Source organism: Salvia hispanica, chromosome 2 (genome assembly GCF_023119035.1).
Source record: "Salvia hispanica cultivar TCC Black 2014 chromosome 2, UniMelb_Shisp_WGS_1.0, whole genome shotgun sequence".
In the NCBI taxonomy this organism is placed as follows: Eukaryota; Viridiplantae; Streptophyta; class Magnoliopsida; order Lamiales; family Lamiaceae; genus Salvia; species Salvia hispanica.
The window spans coordinates 32,111,769-32,139,711 of NC_062966.1; the positions used below are offsets into that span (position 1 = coordinate 32,111,769).

Below are 27,943 nucleotides of genomic sequence, written 5' to 3' on the forward strand. Positions count from 1 at the left end.
CCGACGTTGGCAGACGCCACCATCGCTGTTTCTCCGTTGAAGATTGGGAATGTCAATCTCAATCAAGCAAAAGCGGAGATTTCGAAGCTCTGCAGTTGTTGGGGATTCAGTGTTTTGTTTGGAATTTAGATCAAAATATTTTGTGCCAGCTCACGGGTAGAGTTGGGATATGAAACACATAATACTAAATATATTTTCCTCTATATAATTACTTCATTTTAAATCTTCTATTTAATAAACTAAAACTGAACGATATCTTTTAATTACGTTCTACTGTATTAATTTTTTTTAATTATGGAGTTGTCTTTTTTTAGTTTACAAACTCGTCCTCTTTACTTAAAGTGCATTCAATTTTTGATAATTGTTAGTATTTTATTTCTAATAGCAATACTTTAACATTTTATGTTGTCTATCGCTAAGATTAAGCGATAAATATACAAATTCACAAGAAAACAAAATCCAACCATTAATCTGATATGGGCGTTGAGGAATTGAGCTGCCCAATACTCTGTTCTCTTAACCTTTGCTATTCCCAATTTCTCTATCCTCAAAACCTCATTTTCCCCCTTTCGTGCACACTATACCAATCTCTGAAGCAGAGTTGAACAAACATGTCGGAGGTAGCCACTTCTTTCTTCATTATCCATCTTAAATTTCACCTCCTACTCAATTTTGAATTATAAAATTTTGATTTCTCCGATTGCTTGATTTGCGTTATGCATTACTTGGAGTAAATTGCGAATTTTCACTGTCTTTTACTAATGTTTTTGGTTTATGGCAGCCAACTAAAACTCCCGTGGTTCCTAAACAAGGTGACCTTATCTTTCCACAATATTTTTGCTGTTGCTGAAATTTGATACTACTACTTTTCTCGATATGCTTATATATTTGGCAGTTGTTATTAATTGATTGTTGTTGAACAGTTTAGGCTTTTCCATTTCTCTGAACTGCTCTTCTCACAGATAATTTTCCATGTGTTTTTTTCGTGATATATGATTGGCATTCTAATTATTGGCAACTTCTGATTCCTCTTTGAAGAAGAGAAGTCTGATGCGGCTGGAGCTACTACTTCTGCTGGGTTACCTTCTGGGCAGAGAAGGGAACCCACTCCTGCAGTTTCTGGAATGCCGAATCCATTTGATTTCTCGGCTATGACAGGATTGCTTAATGTATGTATGCTTTTCAATTCAGGAATTTTTGTGGAATATAGAGTGCTTCTGCCCAATTGTTCTATCTGTTAAAAACTAGAAGAGTTTTAGTTTTCTCTTAGTTATCTTCCGATAGCACTATGTCTCTCAAGTCTCAACGCTAGCGATGAACCTGTAGTAGTTTCAGCAAATCTGTATGATACTGCTGCAATTGTGGTCACAGTGGTTACGAATTTACCGAGTTTTCATTATACAACACTTGGCCTAATGTTACTCCCGATACTTTTCCAAATTATAAGCTCATATCAGTGTTTACTTTCAGCTTTTGGTGGATCAATTTGTCTAGATCCCTATCTGCTCATGGCTCGAACTGTTGAATGACAATACGGGCTGTTCAGTACTCCCTCCATCCCATTAGTATTGGGTCATATTCTTTTATGGGCCGCCCCATTATAGTTGGGTCATATCCTTTTTTTGGCAAAAGACAACACTCTTCATCTCTCTTACAGTCTTACTCAGTCATAATTTACTCTCCCACAACCCTCCTACTTTATTCTCACTCAACTTAACTCATCAAATATTTATTCCTTAATCTCTGTGCCCAAAAGAAAGCTCCAACATTAATGGAACGGAGGGAGTATTTTTTATTTCCTCCAACTTAAGCATTAGTATAATTTTTGTTCAGTATGTTGAAAGTCAAACTGGAAAATAGATGGTGCCTTGTGAACAGCAAAGCTTATGAGTTATGACACTCATACTTATCTTATTTTAACATCTTATGCTGTTTGCTAAGCTCTATTATGTGTTGGCAGGACCCAAGCATTAGAGAGCTAGCTGATCAGATAGCTAAAGATCCTTCATTCAATCAGATGGCAGAGCAGCTCCAGAAATCATATCAAGGGGGTACAGTTGAAGAGGGCATTCCCAACTTTGATCCCGAACAATACTACTCAACCGTGCAACAAGTCATGCAAAATCCACAATTCATGAGCATGGCAGAGAAGCTTGGTAGTACATTAATGCAGGTATTTGTTGATAAATTTGGTATTAAATTCTTGAATATCTTTTAAGCATCATTGAAGATGTGGATATCATTAGCAAGCTCATCATCCTTTTGCTTTATTCTTCTTTAGGATCCAGCCATGTCTGGAATGCTTGAGAGTTTGACAAATCCAGCCAATAAAAGCCAACTTGAAGAACGAATGGCACGTGTAAAAGAAGATCCGTCTTTGAAGCCTATTCTTGATGAGATCGAGAATGGTGGTCCAGCTGCAATGATGAGGTCTTACATTTTTACTAGCTTCGTTGTTGATTTACTTGTGGACTTTGTCACTTCTTTCATGAGGCAGTCATGTATTTGCATGTGTGACGGAATCTTCGTTTTTATATTACATTGCACTTGCGTTTGGATGTCAATGTGTTGTGTGTTTTCCTGTGGATTTTAATAGATGATCACACAGAACTCCTCTGTCTGTGTTCTCATATTTCAGTTGGATGCTATTATTTAGTAATCTCAGGATCATCCAAAGTAATTTCCAAAGCAAGTATGTGAAGGATTACCTTACAAGAACTGTCTATAAACAGCCAGAAAATCAGAGCTTACCAGAATATACTAGTATTTGTTAATGTGGTTCCAGGCTTCCAGCCCATATAGCCTAGCCCCATAAATGTGTGAAATTTTAAAATCGCATCATTCTTGATATGTTATTCTTGTATTCTTCTATCGGAGATTACAAATCTTTGTTTATTGTGTTCAATGTCGAACCACCTATTATTTGTGATTTTTCCATTCTGAAATTTATTGTCCATCAGGTACTGGAATGATAAAGAGGTTCTACAGAAGTTGGGAGAAGTGATGGGAATGGCCGCTGTAGGAGAAAGTGCCACATCTGCTGGTGATGCTGCTGAAGACGAATCAGAGGAAGTAAATGATGAGGAATCTATTGTTCATCACACAGCTAGTGTTGGTGATGAGGAGGTATTGGTCAGAGTTAATACTCCAATAAAATTTATATTTAGCCATAGTTTGCAATAAGATTGCGGAATGTCTTCACTGAATATCTTTGCATGTTTTTTTCACGGAAAAATAGGGCTTGAAAAAGGCACTTTCTGGTGGTGCTGATAAGGATGAAGTAGACTCTGAGGGAAGAACTGCACTGCATTTTGCTAGTGGATATGGCGAGGTATTTAAGACTTATAGAATCAACATCATATTAACCTTCTACATATGTATTTGATGTTGGATTGAGACTGGCTTTTCCTACGTTCTTTCGTTCTTGTTGATTTATGAGTGTCCCATAGAATGACTAATGACTTGCCTTGATCTCTTCATTTTGCAGTTACAGTTCATATGTTTTCTGCTCTAGTATTGTTCCGATTCCTTATGTCTTCTTCTCTTCCTTATAGTAACTGATAGAATCACCTTTTTGTGATTCCAGGTTAACTGCGCACATGTTCTTTTGGAAGCCGGAGCAAAGGTTGATGCTCTGGATAAGAACAAGAACACTCCCCTCCACTATGCTGCTGGTTATGGCAGGAAGGAGTGCGTGGAGCTACTGCTAAAGAACGGAGCTGCTGTGTAAGCAGCCCTTTCATGCATTGTGAAAAAGATATACTGTAACTTTGATGCCCTGAACCAAGCTGACCTTGCCTTTGCTCTTCGTTCATGCTTGTTGCAGTACTCTCCAGAACTTGGACGGGAAGACACCTATCGACGTTGCTAAACTAAATAACCAGAGCGATGTGCTCAAGCTCCTCGAGAAGGATGCATTTCTATAAGCTGGATGCTGCAACTGTAAGTGTTCTGCTATTAGACTTGTCTACTTTCATGAGCAGACGAGTATTGGGATGCCGACTTGATTTGTTGTTTTTTTAATTCGATTGCATCGATCTCGTCCTCCTGGAATGCCCGATGTTTGTATTATTATAGTTCCTGCCATGAATAATCACTCCATAGTTTGATCCAGAGAGTGATTAGATAATAAGAGTTTGTTCTTTTCATTTTGTTTTTCCTTGTGTACAATCAAAATCAGATCATAGTAGGTTGGACTACATAATTATTATTTTCACATTTTACATATTTATTATTTTTGGTCTATTGTTTCTAGTTACTTGTGGTTGCATAGCTGTTTAGTGCTGGTCTTCGTGCTTCGTGATTTTGTGAAAAAATAAATCATCATTAATATATCCAATGTTCAATTATCTTTTTTTCTCAACTTAATACATTAAACAACCAATATCAAGTATGTCATCTTCTCTGGATGAAGTGATACTACTAAATGAGTAATGTTTAAAAAAGATGCATAATTAACATAATTAATAAGTTCTTGGAAAATGGCTTTGTCTAAAACTATTGTTTGTAGCATCTGGAAATCTGTAATATCTCTCACGATGGAAAAAGCGTCTTTAAATAATGGGTTGATCTGAGGTTTATTTTATGGTATAATATGCAATTTCTAGTTGTTTTGTGAATCTGTAAAATTGGTGTATAAATACAAACTTTGATGTATTTTAGATTATTTCTAGATTAAGATTTTTGCTAAATCGAAATTGACATTGTGTCGGAGATATGTGATGTGGTGAGCTCATCCACACCAAAAAACAGATTTAGTGAGCATAAAAAAGTCCGCTATCTATAAAAAATGTTCGTTGAATGCCATTAGTTAGCACATTTCGGTGCTTGTTAAATTTCACGTGCACTAGTGCTTGGTGTTGTGGGTAGCGAACACATAAATTGTGCTTGTAAATCATATCATTTTTCCCGTTCTGAATGTGCGATTGCGTTAGCAAGAACCTTGGTAAGCACTTTCTTTAGGTCTGCAATAGTCAACTATGGATTTACAATATTCAAAAATTAACAACAGAATATAGATAAATAAAATTGCATTTACATAATTCCCCCAAAAAAGAACAAATAAACGAGTGAGGAAACAAAATATGAAGTTGTCTTAACTACAAAATTATTGTAGGATAAATTGTCATAAAATCTTGAAGTTGCTCAAATTGTGGTATGTCTTTTGACTTCTTCTTAATTATAATTTCAACTGACGTCGTTTGTTTTTTAAGTATACAGCACCATTTAACTCGTCGATCTAAATGATATCGTTTGCTTTATAAGCACACAACACCATTTAACTCGTCAATGATTATATCTACACAAATTTATCAGCATCTATATTACGTAATTGAAAATAAATTTAAGTTATACTCACTCTGTCCCATAAATTATGTCACACTTTGACTGGTCACAAGTTTTAATAAATGTAATGAAAAGTGAGTTGAAAAAGTTAGTGGATTGTGAGTTACGGAATCTTGTTGTTATATATTGTATCAGACTATAAGTATTATACTTCCTCCTTTCTCTAAGAACATGCACTCTTTCCATTTCAATCCGTCTAAAAAGAATATGCACGTTTTAATTTTGGAAACTATTTTATCTTAAATGAGGTATGGCTTATTCTCCATAATACTTTAATTATTTTTTTTTCTCTACCTCTGTTTTACTTACCAATTTTTCATTAAAACTCATGTCAAACTCAAAATATATACTCTTTTTGTCCCATTAGAAATGAAACGTTTTCCTTTTTAGTTTGTCCCATTAAAAATGATACATTTTTTAAAAAGGAAACATCTCTATCTCTACTTTTTCACCTCTTATTTTATTCTCCCCTCATTTCCTCACAAAACATCACTACATAAAAATCTGTACCAATTCACAAATATTGTATATTTAATAGGACGGAAGGGGTATTATTTTAAAATGGAGGGAGTAATAATTGTGAGGAGGAGGATGTGAAATATGGGTTCACTAAAGAAAAAAAAAAGTGGCACAAAAGTAAAATTAGGCAACTTTTGTGCGGACCAACGAAAATGAAAAAATGCAACAAACTTCTGAGGGAGTATAATTTAATCGGCTAAACTTAAATTAACGGGATGAGCCTGAATCGTAACCTTAGGGTTTACTTCTGCGTGCCTGTCGTTACGCGGATGAACAGAAGTCCAATCTTCAATAATCTTCTTCTAAGGTGGTTTTCATTCAAAATTCTGTATTCCTTTTCAATAATTTGCTCAATCCAACTGCTCGACAAAAAATTGTAGCTGGTTCGATTCATTTGGTTTTGATTTTCCCCTTTAATGGTTAATTGATATAGCAGCTGAAAGACTCAATTTCTTCGACAAGTGAAGATGGGAAGAGAGCGGCAACTGTCTCGGTCGCCGTCGCACCGTAGAAAGCACTCGCCATCGCCTTCTGAGTCGAGGTATGGACGCCGGAGCAAAAGAGAGAGAAGCAGATCCCCTTATTCCCATAGCAGGTGATACCCTTTTACTTATACTTGCCGGTCGATTGTGTATCAGTGATTTGTATTTTTGTATTTAATTTTAGTTGCTTATAATTTAATCAATTAATATTGATTTTAATAAGTTTTTTTAAGCTTGTGTTGAGAGGACAGCTCCGGCTATCCACTTTATTGATCAGACCACTGTGAATTGATATCTGCATAATCAATTATTATACAATATTTGGTTTATGGTTTTTTATACCAGGTTTTGGGTGCTTTTCGGTGCTTTTACCAATAGTGATGTAAATATTTTTTGACAGGAAAAAGAAAGAAAGACCAATCTCTATTAGATTAAGTTAGTGTAGCTTGATTGAAATTGAATATGATCATGTTATGTAGTGGGATTAGTTGTTCGAGGAGATGGTTTTAGTTCAAAGGAAATCCAAAACTTTTTAAGGTTTTCCAGTTATTTTGTTGATATACTCAGTTCCGACTCTCTCCTGGATTATTTTGGGGGTCCAAATTTTAAACATTATATCCTTAATAATTGCTCATCATATTGGTTTTATTTGTTTTAGATGATCTAGCAGATGCTTATGGATTGTGTATCTTTGGTGTCCTTGTGCCGTGTTGCTGCCTATGAGAGTTTTCGCTTTCCATCGGCACCTTGATATTCTTCATGCTTATGGTTGTTGACTTGATGATCTATCCTTTTGTAAAGCTGCTAAATTGTAATTTTAATGGCTTATACATTCCCATGCTGGGAGTTTACATGCACCAAACAAAATTAGAAAGTGAGATACATTCTCTTTAAAACATAGGTTGAATGCGGTAGTCAAGATCATTGATCTTTGAGAAATCTAGTAAAGAAACCATGGCTCCTTTTGACTGAGAAGTAAGCTGGTGATGGGTGCAGTTGGTGTTATTTCACTGCTCGGTTGTGATAATAGCAGTGTCTTATGGTAAAAGATGCAGCACCCAGTTTATTCTTTGCAATGTGTGAGGTAACTGTACATGCTTTCGGTATAGATGTAGGAAACACGGGGATATGAACAGTTTAGAAATTAATAGTCTCTCTCAATGCTCAACTACTTCATTGTATTCTACAGAAGACAAAAGCATTCGTTATCTTCTCGACACAAAAGTCGCTCTCCCACTCCTAGACGCCGTAAAAGCCGCTCACCTACACCAAAGCGGAATGAAAGACAAAGAAAAAGGAGCACTTCTTTATCCCCTTTAAGTGCATCCCCACTTACTGGTACCAAAGAGATGAAAGATGCAACTGTAAAATTGAAAACAGAGGAAGAGGACAAGAAAAGGTATAATGATTACATTTATGATCTTTTTCCTTATATATTCACCTCCTCACATGATTTTTTGTACCATAGTGATGTGAACTGTTCTTGAATCTAAACTTTCATAATTCGTACATCATAATGTAGACTTCATAATATTCCTGAATTGGTTCCAACTTCCACCCTAGAGGCTGATGATGGAGGCCTGACATATGCACTATCAGTAACTACTAACTAAGTTTTTTGGAGATAACTTATACAGTTAAGAGGCTATAGTTTCAACATATGAAGTCATTTAATTTCAATGCATGCGATGATAAGGTCCCTTTGTTACCAAACATGGCTGTTTCTAAGAGTTATGGTATACATTGTATGAGCATGAATACTTGAAATCCTAAACACATATTCTCTTTCATTCCAAGTCCATTTGTTATGACTTTTCGATCCTTTTCTTTTGTTCATTCCTTCCTTTTCTTCTTCAATAGATACTATTGTTTCCATTTTTTCCTGCAGTCATTGTTCATTTGTTATTAAGTATTTCCTGGTGTTTGCCACATTGAAAGGACACGCATAAGTTTGCAAGAGGGTGACGTGTTATGGTCATATGCTTCTTATCTTTTGTTTTTGCAATTTGCATGAGTTTTTTTCTTGAGATTATGCATTGAAAATATATACTGTTTTCTGTTCTATCTGGTGCTAGTAGAAGGTTTTGTGCTACTTTTCAATTCTTTGTACATGTATGATAAATTATTTGTTTTTTATTAATTTCCTTCTATCTTTGTTATGAATTGGATGGTTGCCTTTCTTCAACTCATTAACGTATTGCAAGAAATAAATTTTGTGACCCTAGACTATATATGCAACTGAAAAAGAACAAGGAACAATATACTGTTCATGGAAGTGAAACTGGGTGCTTCCTCTGAGCTAGCTCTTGATATCGATAGCTCTGCTTTGATAGGTTTTGCTTATTGTAGCTAATTGTGAAATACTTATTTAGAGAGAAGTTTGGTCCGGTCATACATCATAACCCCTTTGTTTCTTTATGCATAAAAAGACATTCTAGACTTGTCATCAACTCATACTCCATAATCTATTTTTGTTGATCTTCTCAATTCGTAAATGTGGAAATCGAGGGATGCTAGACCTGTTATCACTGCTTAGTAAATGTGTAGAAAGCTGATTCAGCTCTATGGTTTATGCAAATTTCTACTATAAGGGCAAAAGTGTTTCAGCAATTAGTACTGGAACTGCCACTCTTTACTTGACGCTCTTCTCCACAGGATTAATTGAAGGAAGTTTCTGGTATTGTTTATTTTGATGGTCCATTTGGTGCCTCGTTAATCTACTGTTCACCAGATATGAAACTGAAATATTTTGGATCAGGAATCAATTAGAGGTATGCTGTAAAGCATAAGCATATATATCATTGTGCCTTTTTCAAACTGAGGTTAGTTTGTAATTTGTTTTAGTTCTGAATTTATGGAACCGTGAAGACCAGCATTGGCTGTATGACTTTGTCAAATCTTTTGCTTAACAGTAAAAGGAATAGATCGTTGTAGTTTGCTTTTGAGGGCATTTGACTCCTTTGAGAACTAACTTCTCCCTTATCAGATCAGTGGCTATTTTTCTTTTGACATTTTCTACTGCTTTACTAGGCGTCAGCAGGAGTTAGAATTAAAACTAATAGAAGAAGAAACGACAAAAAGAGTGGCAGAAGAAATTCGAAAGAAAGTTGAAGAGAGCTTGAATTCCAAGGAAATCAAACTTGACATAGAGAAGCGTCTGGAGGAAGGTAGGAAAAGACTTGTTGCTGAGGTTGCAGCCCAGCTTGAAAAAGAAAAGGAAGCAGCTGTTATAGAGGCCTCGAAAAGAGAGGCAAGTATCTATTCTTATGCTGCGTGATAATTCTTCTCCCATTTATAGTTTCTAATTGTTTTACAGATTGTTCCTTTGGTGACAGATGCATGTGTTTTGGGGAGTTATGGTGGTTGACTAGTTGCTCATTAGTGATTGGAGTCATGTGATATTTCTTTCTATTTGCCTTTTTAATATCGAGGATTTAACAGGGAGAGAAATATTAATACCCTTTTTCTTACTATTGCATTGCATGCAAAACCTGATATTTGGAGAGAGGTTCTAACCTAGCTATCCATTAGTTCGATTCGACTTTGTTCTAGACTTTAAGATGCTTACATCTCTAACTACCTGAGATTCACTGTTGATTGCGCTTCATTCCGGGTCAAAGTATGTTTGGTCGCACGCCATTTATGCCTTTTACTACAACGAGTACAATACAACAGTCAAACCATTGAACATGATATATAGTGTCAATTGTAATATAAGCTGTGGAGAAATTAGATGTTAGACAATTGGTGCTCTTCTGTTGACTCTAATTATTATTGCATATATTAGTTTCTACGTTCTTCGAGGCTATAGATAAATAATTTGGGAACTTGTACAGGAACAAGCACAAAGAGAGAAAGAAGAGCTAGAAAGGATGCTGGAAGAGAACAGGCGGAAGGTAGAAGAAGCTCAAAGAAGAGAAGCCTTGGAACAGCAAAGACGCGAAGAGGCACGTTATAGAGAATTGGAAGAACTTCAGAGGCAGAAAGAAGTGGCCTTGCTAAAGAAAAAACAACAAGAGGAGGAAGAACGAGCTAACCAAATGAAGTTATTGGGGAAGAACAAATCGCGTCCAAAGTTGTCATTTGCGCTAGGTATGAAATAGCAAAACGATTGTATCTCGTCTCTGTTTTGGGTTGATTTGTTTCTGGGCTCTGGTCAATTTTGGCTGGGTTCGAGGGGGATACTATAAATGCAATGTCATCTCTTGTGACTTATCAATATAACACTGTCCTTCACATTTATGCATTTCGTATTGCGTTTTCGATAGCATCCAACTGCCATTTATATCAAAAATCTCGTATTGCTTATTCAATCTGCTCTGTCACTATTGCTTATTCATTCTATTACAAAAAATTCGTATATTATGATGTTTAAACATCTTATGAAGTTTGGACTTTATTTCCTGATGTATAGAGCTTATTGATGTAATAATGAACAGTAACGTCTGTTATTATGAGTTAAAATTATGACATAACTAATAACTTGAAAATAAATTGTCTAGAATAGCAATCTACAGATTCTACACGAAGATCTTGAAATCTACTTGGCATAAAAAAACAACTGATCAATTGATAAACTTCAGCCCAGAATCCGAGCATGCTATCCGCCACAACTTTTCACAGTAAAAACAAATATATATTCAACACAATTTACGAATACACTCGATGACTAAGCTAATTGCCGAGTTAATTATCGAAACATAAGGTGAAGAACACAAGAATCTAAAATATGCTTCAACTTGGTGATCCCAAGGTCTCTGGTTACGGTTGGACAGGAAAGATTTTCTCTAGAAAGGTAATAAACCGTTTTGAATAAATCTTAGGCTCTACAACAGAAATTGCCAGAGGATCGAACTTGAGAGATTTACAAGCGTGTTCGATCTTCTTTTTCATGTTGTATTCCTGTAATATATCGATTATGCCAAGGTAAAGAACCACATCGTACACCTCAAAGAGCTCGGTTTCAGCATTATCGATCTCTGCCTGCAAAATTTTGTGATTAGCCTGAGCTGGCATGTTTACTCCTAATTGCACCCTCAACCTGAAAATTCAAACACAAATAACCCCAGGTCAATCAAATCATCACCATAGCTAAAATAGTCTACACATAAAAACCCAACATTTTTTATCCAAACTATAAGTGATACTAGCATACTGCAAATGGGCTGCTAAAGAAAATTGCATGCATGGAAGCAAAAAAGTTGGATGTTCAGAAACTCAAGTCACCCTTCTTGTAACTTTAACAATTCAGCAGCATGATTTTGAACGTATATTAAGAGGAAATTACCTTCCAGTACCAGGAAGAAGAAGATCAACTTCTTTGTCGCCGATAGAGTATGCTTTCAGTGTATCACCCCGAATGTGAGCTCCTGGTGCAATGCTGACAGAACCAGGCTCATGGGTGACTAAGACCAAACCCCTGGGAGGAATTAGGATGTCTCCTTGGGAATTCACACCTTCAGAAGGAAACTTTTATCAAAATTTGACAATTCAAATTGAGAAATTTGATACAACAATCAACAGCCAAGTTTCCTCTACTACAAATAGGGAAAAGGTACAAATAGTGGACAGTGTTCGATATTTTCATAATCTACTACTCAGAGATAAATGGTATCAGCACTTTGACTTTTGACACAAAAAAGTGAATCTTGGTCAAAGAACCAAATTCAACAATTTAATAGATTTCTAATCAGCCCAAATCATTCCTCAGAAGTGAACCTCACCATCATTGTCATTGGGGTTCTCAGCACTGGGTTGTGAATCGGGAGGCTCTAATAGCGATCTTAGATGTTCGGGTGCTCTAAAATGCAAGCCCAAGAGAAGGCTATAATCTATTATGTGTTGAGATTCCAAGAATGCAGAATCAAGAGATAGTTGCCTGTGACAATAAAAATATAAGAGAAATATTGTTAGAAATGCTGATACTACATCATTTGAGCAGAACAAGCAGAGGACCAACCAAAGCATAAAAAAGATTCTATTGTTGATTGGATGCACATGTCTACTAGATAACAAAAAATACCTCAGCTAATTGAAGTCTTCTCTGCTGCAAATGCTAGAATGCACTCAAAATTAGACAAACATGTGGAGAAGATTTTGAAAATTGAATTGGCATCATTCATGACAAAAAACTAATAAAAAAATTGGCATGTGCCCTTGTCATGGAGAAAAATGAATTAAACATAAATTTTAATGATTTTCTCTCAATTTTGTTTTTGCTAATCCAATAAACTTGACGCCTTATCTTGAAACGACCCTATCTCTCTCAATTCATAAGATCAAGATCTCAAACTGCAGTCACTACCATTAGATATGAAGGATGGTCAATATCTTAACCTTATGATTAAGGTAAAATAATCTCATGCAGTTATACCATTATTCAGAATATGATCATTATAATCCGGATATTGAATAACCAAGATGGTCATGGTACTTTAAGAATGCAACATATTAAGTCTCTACATCCCATATACAGTTCTTCACAGTTTGTGGATACCAAAGCAATACGTATTACTGTCTTATATGCATGCAAAAGAAATCAATGAGTTTCCTAAAGGAAGATATAGCATATGGATCAGAGTCCACTTGTCAATGAGATTAGCGAACTTGACTGAAACAAAATTAATTATAAGAGAGGCTGAGGCTTTACCTAAAAAGTGCCTCATGCAAGGACCTGTCCATATGAAACTCATAAGCCAGATCAAGATCTTTCAATGTAGTGGTCTCATCAATCTTATCCTTGTTTGTAAATCTGCCCTGAACTGAGCCCTTCAAATCATATCGACGATGTATTCTTAATTCAGTACAGAACATATTCCCCATGACCACAAAGCGAACCTGTAAATGAAAGTTACTGCAATATAATGAAAAGTGGTATTTCTCCTGATATCAAAACTGAATCTATCTAGCAAGCAACCGGCCGTATTCATGGATAATAACCTTTTTTCCATGTTTCAATGTTATCCGGTGTGTCCCAAAGAACTTAGTAATGAGTGTGTTGTCATGTGCTTGTACATGACTATAATACTGAGGCAACATCTTCAACAACACCTGTGCAACATTGAGAACAAGTAGTCAGTTAAATTGTAAACTAGGGTGGAACTGCAATTTAGTTAGCAAACTGATACTGGAAACAAGAGATCAGTAGACAAATAGAATAAACAGTAAAAAAACCTCCATATTCACCACATTAAAATCTGTATAATTAGAAGATTTTGTAACAAGTACTCCAGACCATTCACCACTATTTACCAATTAGTAGGTCACAATAACACCATTTCTTGGTTCATGAGTAATCCATAAACCAATAGTTATGTCAGTGTATATAGGATCTCCAATTTCTTCAATCACCCTTTGAGCATCTTGCAAACAAGGGCTAAGCATCATTATTATTACACAGCCATAATGAGATACTTATTTGATCTCTGATTTTACAAGAAACATGCAATTCAGGAAACCCATTCCAATGTGTTACCTTAAGCTCAGATTTTTTCAGTGTCTTGATTACGAATCTATCATCATGTGAAAGATAGAAAAGGCTTCCACTTTTTCCCGGGGAAGAAAGCTCTCTCAGACCATCATCACCACATATGGACATCATGTAATCCGCAGCATTTAGCTTGAATAACTCTCTCAGATTCCTGAAAATGAGACCAGATACAGTCACTGAAAAACTGCCATCCAACTTACAAAAGCTTTAAAAACAGAAAGTGCCGGGTGTCAAGAGTAAAGGAGAATTCAACTCAAAACCTAGAAACAGGAATAATAATTGAATAAACACAAAATCCCAGTTAAACACGAAGAACAATCAAAAAGGGAAGCTCCATCCTTCCCAAGCACGAAGCATTAGAATGTACATACCTGAAGACCATGGGACAATAGTCCTTCCAGTAAAAGTCAATAGAATGGTGCGGGGGAGTCAATCGGGAACCCTTTCTTGGAAAATACATTCTTATTCTTGCTTGTTCTCCAAAATCAGATGATCTGACTTCCCGCATAGGAACTGGTGTGATCTTTCCAACAGTATACCTGTCAACTTCACATAAGATATTTGAATTAGGTATCCCATCATTACATACTGCTTTGTAGCAGAGAGTCTTAAAAATGATAGAACCATATTTTTGCATACCTGATACCAAGTTGCAAGCTAAGCATCAGATAATAGCTCCTGTGTCCTTCAAAAATGTTCAAACATGATTTCTTTTCTACATCTTTTGCAAATTTGAGACGTTGTTTACTTCTATGAGATAGTTTGGATATATTTTTAATTCTTTCTTTCATAAGGACTCCTTGCATGTATTCCCTCTCATATGCCACAGTCTTGCTGTCTGGATATTCAGTTTGACCATCTTGAGAGCCATTAGATGTGATGCTGACTGATCTATCAAGTGGCACCATCTCTTTCATCGAACCAGTGCTGATCAGATCGTCATTCACAAATGTAGTTTTACGAGAAAACCCACCAGAACCCCTTTTAAAGCTATATGATATTTTCTCAGATAGACTTCGCTTTACACTCGGTAACACAGGTTCATCTAAATGATCTGATGACATCTGAGATAGCAATTTACTTCTCTTGTCTTTGTTCCTTTCAATATCAAGTTTGCTTAGATGCTTATTTCCGGCAGGATAAAATGTTCCGGATCCATCCTTCAGCCCTTTCGACCATGTTCCAAAATAATAACTTCCATCAGAAAATCTATAGCAGCCTGACCCATCTCTCAACCCGTTCAGCCAAAAGCCATCAAAAAGATCTCCATTAAACCACTTCATAACTCCTCTACCAGACATCCTTCCATTTTTCCAATTCCCAATATATATGTTATCATTACTCCACGCATACCTACCACTGCCTTCCCGCACTCCCTCTCTCCAGCAACCATCATAAAGGTCTGAATTTGAATACTGCTTCCGACCAATGCCATGTTGAGAATTCATCTTCCAAGAACCTCTGTACATGGAACCATCAGAACCAATAAAAGTTCCAAAACCATGAAGATAACCTCCAGAAAAATCACCATCATATACAGCCTGTGAGGACCAACAGATCTTCCCTTTCCCTGCCATCTTCCCATCTTCCCAGTCACCTTCATAAATGGTTCCATCTAACCATGTATACTTACCTTTTCCATGGGGAATCATTCCTTTAAAAGCACCACGATACACATCTCCATTTGCAAGAACATATTCAGAGCTCCTGCAAATAAAGATTACTAATAAGTGTTCTTAACCTCGTTTATAGCTTGCTCGAGAATCAAAAAGTTTGCAATTGGTACCTCTCCTCATTTTCCATGACAGAGTGACTGACTCCTATTACAGCTAACTGCAAAAACATTCAATACAATAAGAACCAATTCTATGTGATTCAAATAGAAGAAATTCTTTCACAATCCTCTACCTTTCTTCAGTGAAGTTATGGCTTCTCCAGTGGTGTATCCTGACAGGAAATGGCATGTATTCTTCCGATTTCAAATCTATACAGACAAAAACAAATCCCAGATTAGTTAAGATCACATTGTTATTATTCAGCCTGATCAAAACATAGAAGTAATGGATGCAAAATCAAATTTCAATAGTTCACTGAAACCTTGTCAAAGCAGTCAACCTGAACTAATCAACCAAACCAAAGCTCTCTGTTTTCTCACTATGCTAATAAGCTGAATTACTCCTACGGATACACACGATTGATAGATTTACATATTCAATCACACGCAACAGCAATCGAAATCAAACTTCGAAATGACGATTTTAATCATCAAATTACCGAAAAATTATTCATGCCAACCGCTTACAAGGATGTATTTCAAATTCCGAAGCAACAGTAAAAAAAAGATACAGACTTACCTCAAAATCAATTCAGAAAAAAAAAAAAACTGAAATGATTCCTGGTCCTCAAAAAGTCCAACGACAACAGTTCCGCAAATGTGGAAATGAAACAGTAAAACTGTGAAATTTGATTATTGGGAAAGGCGTAGATGAAACAAAAGAAGCAGCGAATGAGAAGAGAGGGAAATGGGGCAGATATAGTAGGTGCACACGTGGCGGCCATGCATCTGGTCGTGGGCCCCAGTGCCTGGCTGGCGTTGCCGACTGTTAACGTGCGATGAGTTGTATCGGATTCCATTTGCAGTTTAAATAATTTCCAAGTAAAGCATATCATACCGTTATAATATTAATTAATTTATTACTTACTAAAATAATTCATTGTCTTAGTACTTTTCTTTTTTAGTGGACTAATATTCTGCTTTAAGCATATTTAGCAGGTGAAAGCTGTGGGAAGTGTTGAAAACTTTAAACGAAATTATATACACAATTAAAGTTTAAATATTTATCTAACGTAAAAAAAGATACCCCTATACTAAATTTTACACTGTAGTGTGCAGAACAGCATATTAAAACTTAATCACAATTAACACAATTCTTTTTGTTAAGAAGTACAACTTGTTCTGTAAAAAAAATTGCAATCTCCACAAATGAAAAGTTGTTTCCTTTAATCTTCTCTTATCCCGTGATTAATTTATACCAATCCCATTAGATTCTAATAACAAGCCAACAAGTAAAGAAGATTACAGCTTTCTTAAAAGAAACAGAAGTCTTCATTTTTATAATTAAGTGGGAATCCTTTCAATTTAATATTAAGATCTTGTAGTTGTTTTTCAACTCTTAAACAATTTCAAGTCCGCTTGCTTTTTTATAGTTGTGATTTACAAACACATTCACATTTAGGGCCGGGAAAAAATACCGAAATACCGGCTTTATCGTACCAAAAAAATACCGAATTTTTGGTATACCGTGACTTTCGGTACGATATGATACCTAACCAAAAGATTCCGGTTAGGTAACAGTGTGAATTTTTAAATACCGCGTTATGCCGCTGCATACCGAAATTCGATATATACCATAAACTAAGGTATATACCACAAAAATATAAACACAATTATATATAAATATATTTTTATATATTTTTATATATTTTTAAATTATAAAATCTATTGTGAAATATAAATATAATTATGAATAAATTATATTTAATTTATTTTTAAAATTATAAAATATAAATAATATTCTAAATACTCTAATTTTCTATTTTAATTGATGTTGAAAGTTAGGTATACCGCAAAAGTAAGGTATACCGAACTTCGGTACGGTATTAGTATGAAAATTCGTCATACCGAAAATAAGGTATACCAAAGTTCGTTATACCGAAAACTTTGGTAAGGTAAAGGTATGACTTTTTCGCATACCGTATTTACGATAAGGTATACTGTATGGTGGTTTCGATAAGGTATACCGTTCCTACCCACCCCTATAATCACATTATCACATACACATAATTGATATGATTCGAACCTTCAATTTTTTAACTAAATACTTAAAGGGAAAAAGATTTATTAATGGAGTATAATATGCTAATAGACCAAATACTCGGTAGTTTATTAGATAAAAGTTTATTCCCACCCTAGTTGGTCAAAGCTCGAAGGACACATTGTATTATAGTAGTAGTATAAAATATTTTCAATCATACAAATCCATAAATGATGGCTACACTATGCAATTCATTTGTCATGAAAAGGTGCGGATACGCAAATTCACATGACATATTTTTGGATGTGAACGATAAATTTATTAAACGTGTTGTCCACAAATAAGAATCAAATCTTTGTCTAAATATTAATGAATTTATTCCATTTCCACTTGCCAATTTTTAAATAGCCATGTATTAATATTGGGGATGCAATTAACTAAACCACATTATATTGTATGGAAATGTAGCGGTGGAATTGATTGGGACAAGGAAAAGAAAAAAAAAGGAGAAAAGATTTAGTAGTAATTTTTTAGCCTATGGGTCTACCCATGTCTTTGTAGTTAAATAAGGTTATTTGGTCAAAGCACGACACAATGGTCGTGATGATTTCGAGTAATCGACAATCTGTTTATTTTATTCCATAATTAGATGTATATTATATCGCATTGCATCTGATTGGTTGGTGCATTAATAGTTTTTAGTAATAGACACACGTAATATAAATTCATCGTAGTTTCAATTCTTGATTTACATCGAAGACATTGTTATAATTATTTTGGTTTTATTTGTCAACAATACTAATTTTTTTGAACTGGTGGTTGTGTTCGGAACCATCTCATTGACCTCCCATTCAAAACTTCATAGATTTTCTGAATTTGGAGTAAGAAACATATGTTCTACTATTAGTTGTAAGTTATAAATTGATACAATTCTGATCTCATTGTAGAAATTACGTACTCAACTGATTTTTGAGCTATAAGGGCATCCACTATAGAGGCGGCGCGCCGGCCGCCCCGTTTGGGGCTTAGCCGCGGCGGGCTATAGCGGAGGAGGCGTCCGCCCCGGGGGCGGACGAATTTGCTGGGGCGGACGGGCATTCGCCGCGATTGCGGCGAGGACGGGCCGATGGAGAGAGAAGCGCGGCGGCCGCCGCGCCTATCTATTGTGCGGCGAAACCGGCGCGGCGGTCGCCGGTTTTAAATTTTTTTATTTTTTATTTTTATTTCGAATTTGTAATGGTTTTTTATAAATATTCCTCCCATTTTCATCTTCTCTCCACACACATCTTCACACCCATTTCACTTTCTATCCAAATTTTCTATCTCTAAAAACTTTTCAATTATGGATGATTTGTGGAATCAAGCATGGGATTCTTTGATTCAAGAGATGCAGAGGGAGGCCGACGAGGCGGCGGCGGCGGCGATCCCTCGTGAGATTCGTCATCGTCGGACAATCCCACGAGACCATGTCGGAGCGGCTGAGCGGCTTATGGCCGACTACTTTAGCGCTGACCCTCGTTACCCGGCTGAGATTTTTCGTCGGCGTTTCAGAATGTCGCGACCGCTCTTTACCCATATAGCGACGACATTGGCGGACCGGTTCGAGTGCTTCACGCTCCGGAGTGATTGCACTGGCCGGATCGGGCTGTCTACTTTGCAGAAATGCACCTCTGCAATTAGGCAGCTTGCCTATGCCGGACCGGCTGATATGTTCGACGAATACCTACAGATGGGTGAGACGACTAGTCTAAATGTGCTCCGGCAGTTTTGTAAGGGCATTCGGGAAGTCTTTGGTCTGGAGTTCCTACGAAAGCCAACCTTTGATGAGTGCCAGAGACGGCTAGATATGCACGGTGCGGTGCACAATTTCCCAGGGATGATGGGCAGCATTGATTGCATGCATTGGGAGTGGAAAAACTGTCCGGTGGCGTGGAAAGGCCAGTTCACTACCTGTAACAGCCCGAACTTTCGTACCTTATTACTATTACTATTATTATTATTATTATTATTATTATTATTATTATTATTATTATTATTATTATTATTATTAGTAGCAAAAAAAAAATACTAGAATTCAAAACCTGCCCTTTTCATTTATAATAAAAATCGAATTCAATTGGAATTTAATAATAGTTGCTTTGTTCTCAAACAAACATTTCAAGTGCAACTAAGAGAAAAGAACCAAATAAAAGTTTATAATGTCCGACACATCCTTCCAAAGTCTGCTAAAGTACTACTATACAAATTTATCAAATTCCTAATCTATTACAATTAGAAAGAGACGTGCAAGTCCTGGGCAGCTCGTTCAATGTTTCGTGCTCACACTCCAAGGAGGAACAAATCATCATAGGAATTGCCAATGTTCTCCAAATGGATTCTCTCCTACATAAGAAAATAATTAGAGAAAATATATATATAGATATATGATAAACTATTAGTAAAATCTATAATGAAATGTGAGGAAAATCAAACTAAGATCACAATGCAGATACGGAGTGCCTGAGAAGATTCATCTCTGACAAAATGAACAAAATATCTATGACATACATCCAAACCTCCCCAAGTTAAACCTTTCCCCACCTGCTTAAGTAGCTTGCAAAGGAATTTAAGGGAACAAGTTTATAAACCCCCAAAGTTTCCTTAAACAGCCACCCATCATTTCAAAAATTCTCATCACACAAACACACATAGCATAAAAGAGTCCGAGGGGGAGTTGCTGATAATTGGAGGATCAAATCAAGTCCCCAATCCAAACACTTTTCACACACAAACAGTAAGTCCCAAGCCTCTCTCTCTTTTCTTTAATGTATGAACAAGCATATGCATATAATTTGAAACTAGAATCCGTCACAACAAGTTTAACAACATATTCCATCATTGAAACTTCCAAATAGCATTTAGCAAGCAACAACATAATTGTTCAAATATCACCAAATGCATAAAGTAGACAACATAAGTCCTATAATCATAATAACACACAGTTTGAAGACTTATCTCCCCAGACACGAATTTGCCGGATTCCGGCGAATGGACTTTTAGGCACCCCATCGACACGAGGACAGTCCCACAATCCCGATATGTCACCAATTCAATGATTTCAAGACCTTTACACATCTACAAGTTAAAAAGATCAAATTTTGAAATTCAAGATTTAATCTTTAGAAATAAAACAAAAAGGGAGAAATGAAAAAAAATTCTAATTTAATTTCGTTCATTCCAGTTTTGTCGAGATTTCCCTTTCTTCGCCGCTTCTTTAATCCTCCCCTAGTCACGATAAACTGTGTTTGCTATCCTTAGCAAAGTGCGGTCGTGACAGAATGGTATCAGAGCAATTTTCTTTCCGCTCTGGACCCAAGAGTCTTCTTTCAGTCTTAGTCTAGATTTGTATCCCTAGACTAAAAGTTTAAGCGCCAAATGCTCAACACCCCGACTCATCCCGCTCAACCAAGAAAAGAGGTAACTTTTGCTCTTTGAAGAGAAAGTGAAGTTTATAAAGCTCAATTCAGAAAAGGAAGTGGTAACGTATTCCCTTTTTAGGGGCAGAAGAAAAGGAGAAATGAATTTTTGAGAAAAGAGTGAGATTTGAATTTAAAAGTTATAGCTACTTCTTTCAAGTTAAAGTGTTTTGAACCAAGAAAAATAGTTGATTTTCAAAGTGAAATTTTTACGATGTTGTTTATTTTCGTGAAGAGTTTATAATGTTTGAAAGAAAAGGGTATCTTGTATGAGTCAAACTTCTAGAACACAGGTCCTATAAAATAGAGAATTAAGTCGTTTCTCACAGAATATAGAATGCTTAAGGATGCATGCCTCTCTTTTAAAAGAATATGATTCGATCTCGAATCACAATGACTTTACTATCGTATTCTAGAACGATACAGATAAAAGAGAAATTGCAAGTATTGGAAAATCAAACTTCTCAAGACCTTATGATGTTTTGAGTTGTGTATTCCTTCTAAAATTACGATATGAACTCGAACTTAGGAGTACAATATGAACATTTCCTGCCTTCCCGAGCGAAAAAAAAAATAAAAAAAATTTAATTAATTCATAATAATAATAAAATACACGATAAGGAAGAAACTTGGTTGTGAGAAAATGATTAAGCTGCGAACAAATGATGTTTCCAAAAAAAATAACTGGGATTAGATGTTATTCTTTACGCCCTGATGACATGAATAGTCTAGGTTAGCATTGTTCCTCGTGACAATCCAACCGCTCTAATAGAGTGTACCTTTGACCCAACTAGGCAATGGATACATCGCAAGAGAATGTGTCTACAATGTAGACAATGATTCTAGTCATACAATAACGATATGTTACGAGAACAAGCATTTTGATGATCCGAGAGTACCAAAGAGTTGTAATCTCCACCTATGGTCATCTGACGCGATCGTGAAGTAAAAGTAGTTTGGAACCAAAGTTTCCGATAATTCATTTACCATTCCCTTGTAAAGAGTAAAACGAAGAAGTATCACCATTATAGTTGACCAACAAAATTCATCAGCAACACTTACCTGGGTTCCATGAAATTCATTTTTCTTGAAGCTCTCCTTGATCAAAATATTCTCTTATTGGATTAACACCTTAAATGACTACTTTTATTGTGCCATTGTTTCCTATCTCCTATATCAAGGTTAAGAACCACTTTCAATTTACATAAAATTAGCTTACTCTCTCATGTTTTCAAACTCGTCCTGTATAAAACAATATTTTTACTCTCTGAATTCCTGCCGCAAACTCCCATATTTTGTGTTGTTTTAGTTATGGTTTTCAAAATGATCATATTCCTTTGTAATTGTCTCTTCCAAGGATAATATATTCTTTTAAGACCGTTAGTTGACCGTTTGTGTTCTCAAACATGTTTGTTGACGAGATCTTCATTTTATATGTGTACTTCCCCTCTTCTAAAGTCTAATACGATTTTGTATCTTGCTTTGAAATTCTCTGCAGCTCCATATTTAAAGCTAGCAATCCGACTCTCCTTTAACTAGTTTGCTCTTCCTCCTCTATGAGTTAGTATTCTCGATTTGCTTATAAACCTTGAGAATTCATTAACGTGACATCGTATCACGATGTTGTTGATCAAATCCTTGCTCTCTTCTTTTCAAATCCACTTGAAACCAATTATTTTCAATCTTACTATATTGGAGCAGCCATCCGGTGCGATCTAAGCTTTTGATTTGACCATTTGTGTTTTCAAACATGCTTATTGACTAGCTCTTTATTTCATATGAGTAGTCTCATCTTCTAAATTCCAACACGATTATTGTTTCTTGATTTGAGCTTTTCTGCAGCTCCACATTTAATGCTGGCAATTTGTTTTTTTCCCTTGACTAATTTCCTATTGTTGCCTCTATGACTTGGTTTCCTTGAGCTGCTTATAAACTTTGAAAATTTTGTTGACATGATCTTCTATCACCATGTTATTGAGCAAATATGACAATAGATTGCTTTTCTTATTCTTCTCAGATCAATCCGTGACCAATTATTTCAGTTGTCTAGTAATACCTGAAGCTTTTCTATTTGACTATCCATTTTGGATTTTAATAATTGCAACCTATTGTTGAAATCTAAATTCAGTTGATTCGAATCCTCGTTTTCGCAATTTATTCTATCCGGCAAGCTCTTACCACAAGAAAATTCTCAAGTCCTATGGGTATAGTTAAAGCCCTTTGAAGTTGTATCATTTCTTTTATTGGAGTGAGTCTAATGAGCCCCATTTGAACATAGTCCTTCCATTTTATGAAGACTTATTGTCAAGTTACCAGTGTGATTTTATGGTGAAACCATATGATTATGTAATTGAGCTAGTCATAGTCGTTTTGTTAAGTGACTCTATAATCTTCCAAAACAAGAACATTTTCAATAATCCTCTTTAAATTTCAGATTCAGTTTCTGTCTAAGATAAGACTATTAGATTAACTATCGACTTGAGATCTCATGGAGGGCATGAAAGACATTGACATTCGCAAAATACGCCTGAAGGATAAAGTACCCTGAAATGGACATAGAAGACTGGCAATCAAAGGAAAGGATCGACAAGTTGAAAGCCGGAAAAAGTCGTACGCCGAAGCATGTCACACGAATTTAACTTTTAGCATAAGAGAAAAATGAATATCTATAATTAATATTAATTGTAAGCTAAAACCTCGATTCATCGAATAATACGAAATCGTTAAGGAAGTGGGTCCAGTAGCATATCAGTTAGCACTACCACTAAGTTTTGCGAGCGTACACAACATGTTCCACGTTTCTCAACTACAAAAGTAAATGTCCAACACAAAATACATGATTCATCGTGAAGAGATTACGTAACACCCGACCTGAGTTATGAAGAAAAGCCGGTGACAATACTAGATCGAAAGGTGCAGCAACTTCGGAATAAATTAATTACTATAGTAAAGTTTTGTGGAAAAACCACGGACACGAAGAGAAAATGAAAGAGAAATATCCTGAACCTTTTTGCCTAGATACTTCCTAAATTTCGGGACGAAATTTCTTTTAAGGGGGGTAGAATGTAACAGCCCGAACTTTCGTACCTTATTACTATTACTATTATTATTATTACTAGTAGTAGTAGCAAAAAAAAAATACTAGAATTCAAAACCTGCCCTTTTCATTCATAATAAAAATCGAATCTTGGAATTTAATAATAGTTGCTTTGTTCTCAAACGAACATTTCAAGTGCAACTAAGAGAAAAGAACCAAATAAAAGTTTATAATGTCCGACACATCCTTCCAAAGTCTGCTAAAGTACTACTATACAAATTTATCAAATTCCTGATCTATTACAATTAGAAAGAGACGTGCAAGTCCTGGGCAGCTCGTTCAATGTTTCGTGCTCACACTCCAAGGAGGAACAAATCATCATAGGAATTGCCAATGTTCTCCAAATGATTCTCTCCTACATAAGAAAATAATTAGAGAAAATATATATATAGATATATGATAAACTATTAGTAAAATCTATAAAGAAATGTGGGGAAAATCAAACTAAGATCACAATGCAGATACGGAGTGCCTGAGAAGATTCATCTCTGACAAAATGAACAAAATATCTATGACATACATCCAAACCTCCCCAAGTTAAACCTTTCCCCACCTGCTTAAGTAGCTTGCAAAGGAATTTAAGGGAACAAGTTTATAAACCCCCAAAGTTTCCTTAAACAGCCACCCATCATTTCAAAAATTCTCATCACACAAACACACATAGCATAAAAGAGTCCGAGGGGGAGTTGCTGATAATTGGAGGATCAAATCAAGTCCCCAATCCAAACACTTTTCACACACAAACAGTAAGTCCCAAGCCTCTCTCTCTTTTCTTTAATGTATGAACAAGCATATGCATATAATTTGAAACTAGAATCCGTCACAACAAGTTTAACAACATATTCCATCATTGAAACTTCCAAATAGCATTTAGCAAGCAACAACATAATTGTTCAAATATCACCAAATGCATAAAGTAGACAACATAAGTCCTATAATCATAATAACACACAGTTTGAAGACTTATCTCCTCAGACACGAATCTGCCGGATTCCGGCGAATGGACTTTTAGGCACCCCATCGACACGAGGACAGTCCCACAATCCCGATATGTCACCAATTCAATGATTTCAAGACCTTTACACGTCTACAAGTTAAAAAGACCAAATTTTGAAATTCAAGATTTAATCTTTAGAAATAAAACAAAAAGGGGGAAATGAAAAAAAATTGGGCATACCTTACCTTTCGGGAGTTCGGCGAAGAGACGGAGACTGTGGTGGCTTCGGAGAACTGCTCCGGCAGCGCGAGGAACGGAAAGGGCCGGAGCCGCCGCTTGTGCATGCGCATTGGCGGCGGCGGCAGATATGGAAATTGAGGAGGGAGGCGGTGGATCGGTGTAGCCGGCGGCGGTGGGGAGAGAAAAGCCGAGAGGGAGACCGATAGGAGAGAAGGGGCGACGAAGCTATTTCTGAAATTGGGGAAAATTAGGAGAAAGAGAGAGAAGAGGGAGAGACGAGAGAGAGAGAGAGAGAGAGAGAGAGATGAAGAGGAGGAGAGAACACCGCCGAAGGAGTCGGCGGCGGCGGCGCTGATGGGAGGTTGGCCGACGATCAGCAGCAGGCAGGAAGGGGAGAGCTCTTTTCCTATTCTTTGATAGTCACGGTGGAATGAGGAAGGAGAAGCATTTAGTTATTAGTAATGGATTTATTTGATTGGGCTACTGAATTTAATGGTTGGGCTAACATTTTATTTACTAGGCTAAACTAAGGTGTGAGATAATTTGAGCCCAACTTCTAAATAATTGGTGTTGCAATACATAATTTGAATAGGCCCAATCTGAGATCTAATCACTTGGACCGGAAATAAAGGGAAAGATTTGGAATTAGAATTTACTTGGAAAAAATTTAATATTAAATTTTGGTAATCTAGCATGAGCCAAATTAATCCGAGCCTAATAGAAAAAGAATGATCAAATAGTGTATGAGTTTTAGAAATTTCTTAAGGATGAGTGAAAAATAAAAGACATTAGTTAGGAGGCATGCATTCCTATTAAAGTTCAAGAATTTATTGAAGTCTGATTGGTATTTTATATTATATTGTGATGTTTTCAAAAAGGCTATCTTTGCAAGTTAAAGTCGGAGCAAGAATTTCAAGTTAAGGAAATTAAACGAACGAGGTGAGCTTTCTTATACTAAAAATACAAATTATATTTTGTGAAAATTCGAAAACATGTTCGTGAATTGATATTGTCTTGCCATAAATGTTTTGTGTATGATGCATATCTGTTGGCTAAGGCCAAGTGAATTATGAATGATGATATATAAGTCGAATTCGGGTCCCAGTGAGGGTGGTGTCCCCGCTCGGACTAGTGTACACAAGGATACCTCTGGCCGTGAACGGACGGCAGAGAAGGTCACCGTGGAAGGTGGCCACCTTCCCGGCACAAGGATACCTCTGTCATGTTGGGCAGGGAAGGTGACCGTATGAGAACACCATCTCAGCGGCACAAGATGATCAGATATGGCTAAGTACAGGAAAAAGGGCCCAATGTGAATATTTTTAGTAAGCTCAGGTCTTTTCAATAAAACCCCTGAGTGTTACTATGATGATGGCTTGACAATATTTTCAAATGTATATGTGTAATTTTCGGCAATGTGTTCACTGAGTACTTTTGTACTCAGCCCTGCATATATTTCTAAATATGCAGGTTAAGCGGTGACGACGAGGGGCGATGTTGAGCAGAGATGGCGAATGTGTTTCAGTTTGATAAATGCTTGGATGCATCGTGTCTCCATACACGGTGTCATCCTCTCTTGACTCTTCCGCTGCAATGTAAATAACGAGCTTATGTTCTTTTGTATTACGCACTCTAATATATTTTGCCGGTTATTCTAATTTAATTTCGTTCATTCCAGTTTTGTCGAGATTTCCCTTTCTTCGCCGCTTCTTTAATCCTCCCCTAGTCACGATAAACTGTGTTTGCTATCCTTAGCAAAGTGCGGTCGTGACACTACCGGTTTCAAGCAGAAACATCCATCGATGATTCTCGAAGCCGTTGCTGACTACCGTTTGCGGATCTGGCATGCGTATTTCGGTGTTGCGGGTTCGAACAACGACATCAACGTTCTGCAGTCGTCGTCTATCTTCACTGATGAGTGTCGGGGAGAGGGTCCAGAGATCAGTTTTGTAGCAAATGGCACGCAGTATCGCAGGGGATACTATTTGGCAGATGGAATATACCCTCGTTGGCCCGTATTCGTCAAGACACTTCGCCAACCGGCTGGAGCGAAGAGACAATATTTTGCGCGAAAACAAGAGGCCGCTAGGAAAGATGTTGAGCGAGCTTTTGGTGTGCTCCAAGCGCGATGGGCCATTCTACGCTGCCCGGCACGAGTTTGGCACGGAGATGATGTCGCGAATATTATGGTAGCATGTATCATATTGCACAATATGATAATAGAAGATGAAGGATTTGCTACAGAACGTTGGGCGCCGGAAGATGGTGCAAGTACAAGTCATGGCGTTGCCTTCGCGCCGATACAGATGGGTGTACCACGTAGTAATGAATATCTGATCCAACGTTTCGCTGATATACGCAAGAGCACAACACATGACCAACTCCAGGTCGATTTGATTGAAGAGGTCTGGGCACGTAGGGGAGGCGACGTAGCGTGAAGAACATGTGTGATTTTCCGTAGATCAAATTTTCGCTGTAATTTTCCCTCACTTTAATCCGACGAAAATTTAGTTTTCAATTTTAATTTTATTGCACTAGCCGTTTTTCTCTAATTATTTTTAGT

The 27,943-nt window shown here is 36.5% G+C and overlaps 4 protein-coding genes across 10 annotated transcripts; 3 read left to right on the top strand and 1 right to left on the bottom strand.

Annotated features, from left to right (window-relative positions):
- Positions 1–465: 465 nt before the first annotated feature.
- On the top strand, positions 466–4,243 carry LOC125203727 (ankyrin repeat domain-containing protein 2B-like). Its single transcript, XM_048102146.1, has 9 exons — positions 466–620; positions 782–812; positions 1,039–1,169; positions 1,961–2,173; positions 2,282–2,430; positions 2,961–3,126; positions 3,239–3,331; positions 3,587–3,726; positions 3,827–4,243. The coding sequence occupies exons 1-9, from the start codon at positions 612–614 to the stop codon at positions 3,924–3,926; spliced, it is 1,032 nt and encodes a 343-aa protein (XP_047958103.1). The 5' UTR covers positions 466–611; the 3' UTR covers positions 3,927–4,243.
- Positions 4,244–6,015: 1,772 nt separating this feature from the next.
- Positions 6,016–10,593, top strand: LOC125203728 (uncharacterized protein At1g10890). 4 transcript variants are annotated; one of them, XM_048102147.1, is made up of 5 exons: positions 6,016–6,172; positions 6,302–6,460; positions 7,537–7,746; positions 9,378–9,597; positions 10,184–10,593. In XM_048102147.1, exons 2-5 carry the CDS (start codon positions 6,333–6,335, stop codon positions 10,448–10,450), a joined length of 825 nt encoding a protein of 274 aa, XP_047958104.1. In that variant the 5' UTR covers positions 6,016–6,172; positions 6,302–6,332; the 3' UTR covers positions 10,451–10,593. The 4 variants fall into 4 exon arrangements, with proteins under 4 accessions (XP_047958104.1, XP_047958105.1, XP_047958108.1 ...); XM_048102148.1 differs by having other exon boundaries at positions 6,034–6,172; positions 6,299–6,460; XM_048102151.1 differs by lacking the exon at positions 6,016–6,172 and adding an exon at positions 7,344–7,431 and having other exon boundaries at positions 6,365–6,460.
- A 298-nt stretch (positions 10,594–10,891) lies between these two features.
- Positions 10,892–16,320, bottom strand: LOC125203725 (phosphatidylinositol 4-phosphate 5-kinase 8-like). Of its 4 annotated transcripts, none has more exons than XM_048102142.1 (11): positions 16,191–16,320; positions 15,745–15,820; positions 15,623–15,669; positions 14,476–15,543; positions 14,208–14,375; positions 13,822–13,987; positions 13,287–13,397; positions 12,997–13,184; positions 12,071–12,225; positions 11,635–11,803; positions 10,892–11,388 (listed from the first exon to the last, which is right to left on the bottom strand). In XM_048102142.1, exons 3-11 carry the CDS (start codon positions 15,637–15,639, stop codon positions 11,109–11,111), a joined length of 2,322 nt encoding a protein of 773 aa, XP_047958099.1. In that variant the 5' UTR covers positions 15,640–15,669; positions 15,745–15,820; positions 16,191–16,320; the 3' UTR covers positions 10,892–11,108. The 4 variants fall into 4 exon arrangements, with proteins under 4 accessions (XP_047958099.1, XP_047958102.1, XP_047958100.1 ...); XM_048102145.1 differs by lacking the exon at positions 16,191–16,320 and adding an exon at positions 16,111–16,129; XM_048102143.1 differs by lacking the exon at positions 16,191–16,320 and adding an exon at positions 15,952–16,078.
- Positions 16,321–18,993: 2,673 nt separating this feature from the next.
- Positions 18,994–27,818, top strand: LOC125206816. Its single transcript, XM_048106038.1, has 2 exons — positions 18,994–19,603; positions 27,136–27,818. The coding sequence occupies exons 1-2, from the start codon at positions 18,994–18,996 to the stop codon at positions 27,816–27,818; spliced, it is 1,293 nt and encodes a 430-aa protein (XP_047961995.1).
- The last annotated feature ends 125 nt before the right edge of the window (positions 27,819–27,943 follow it).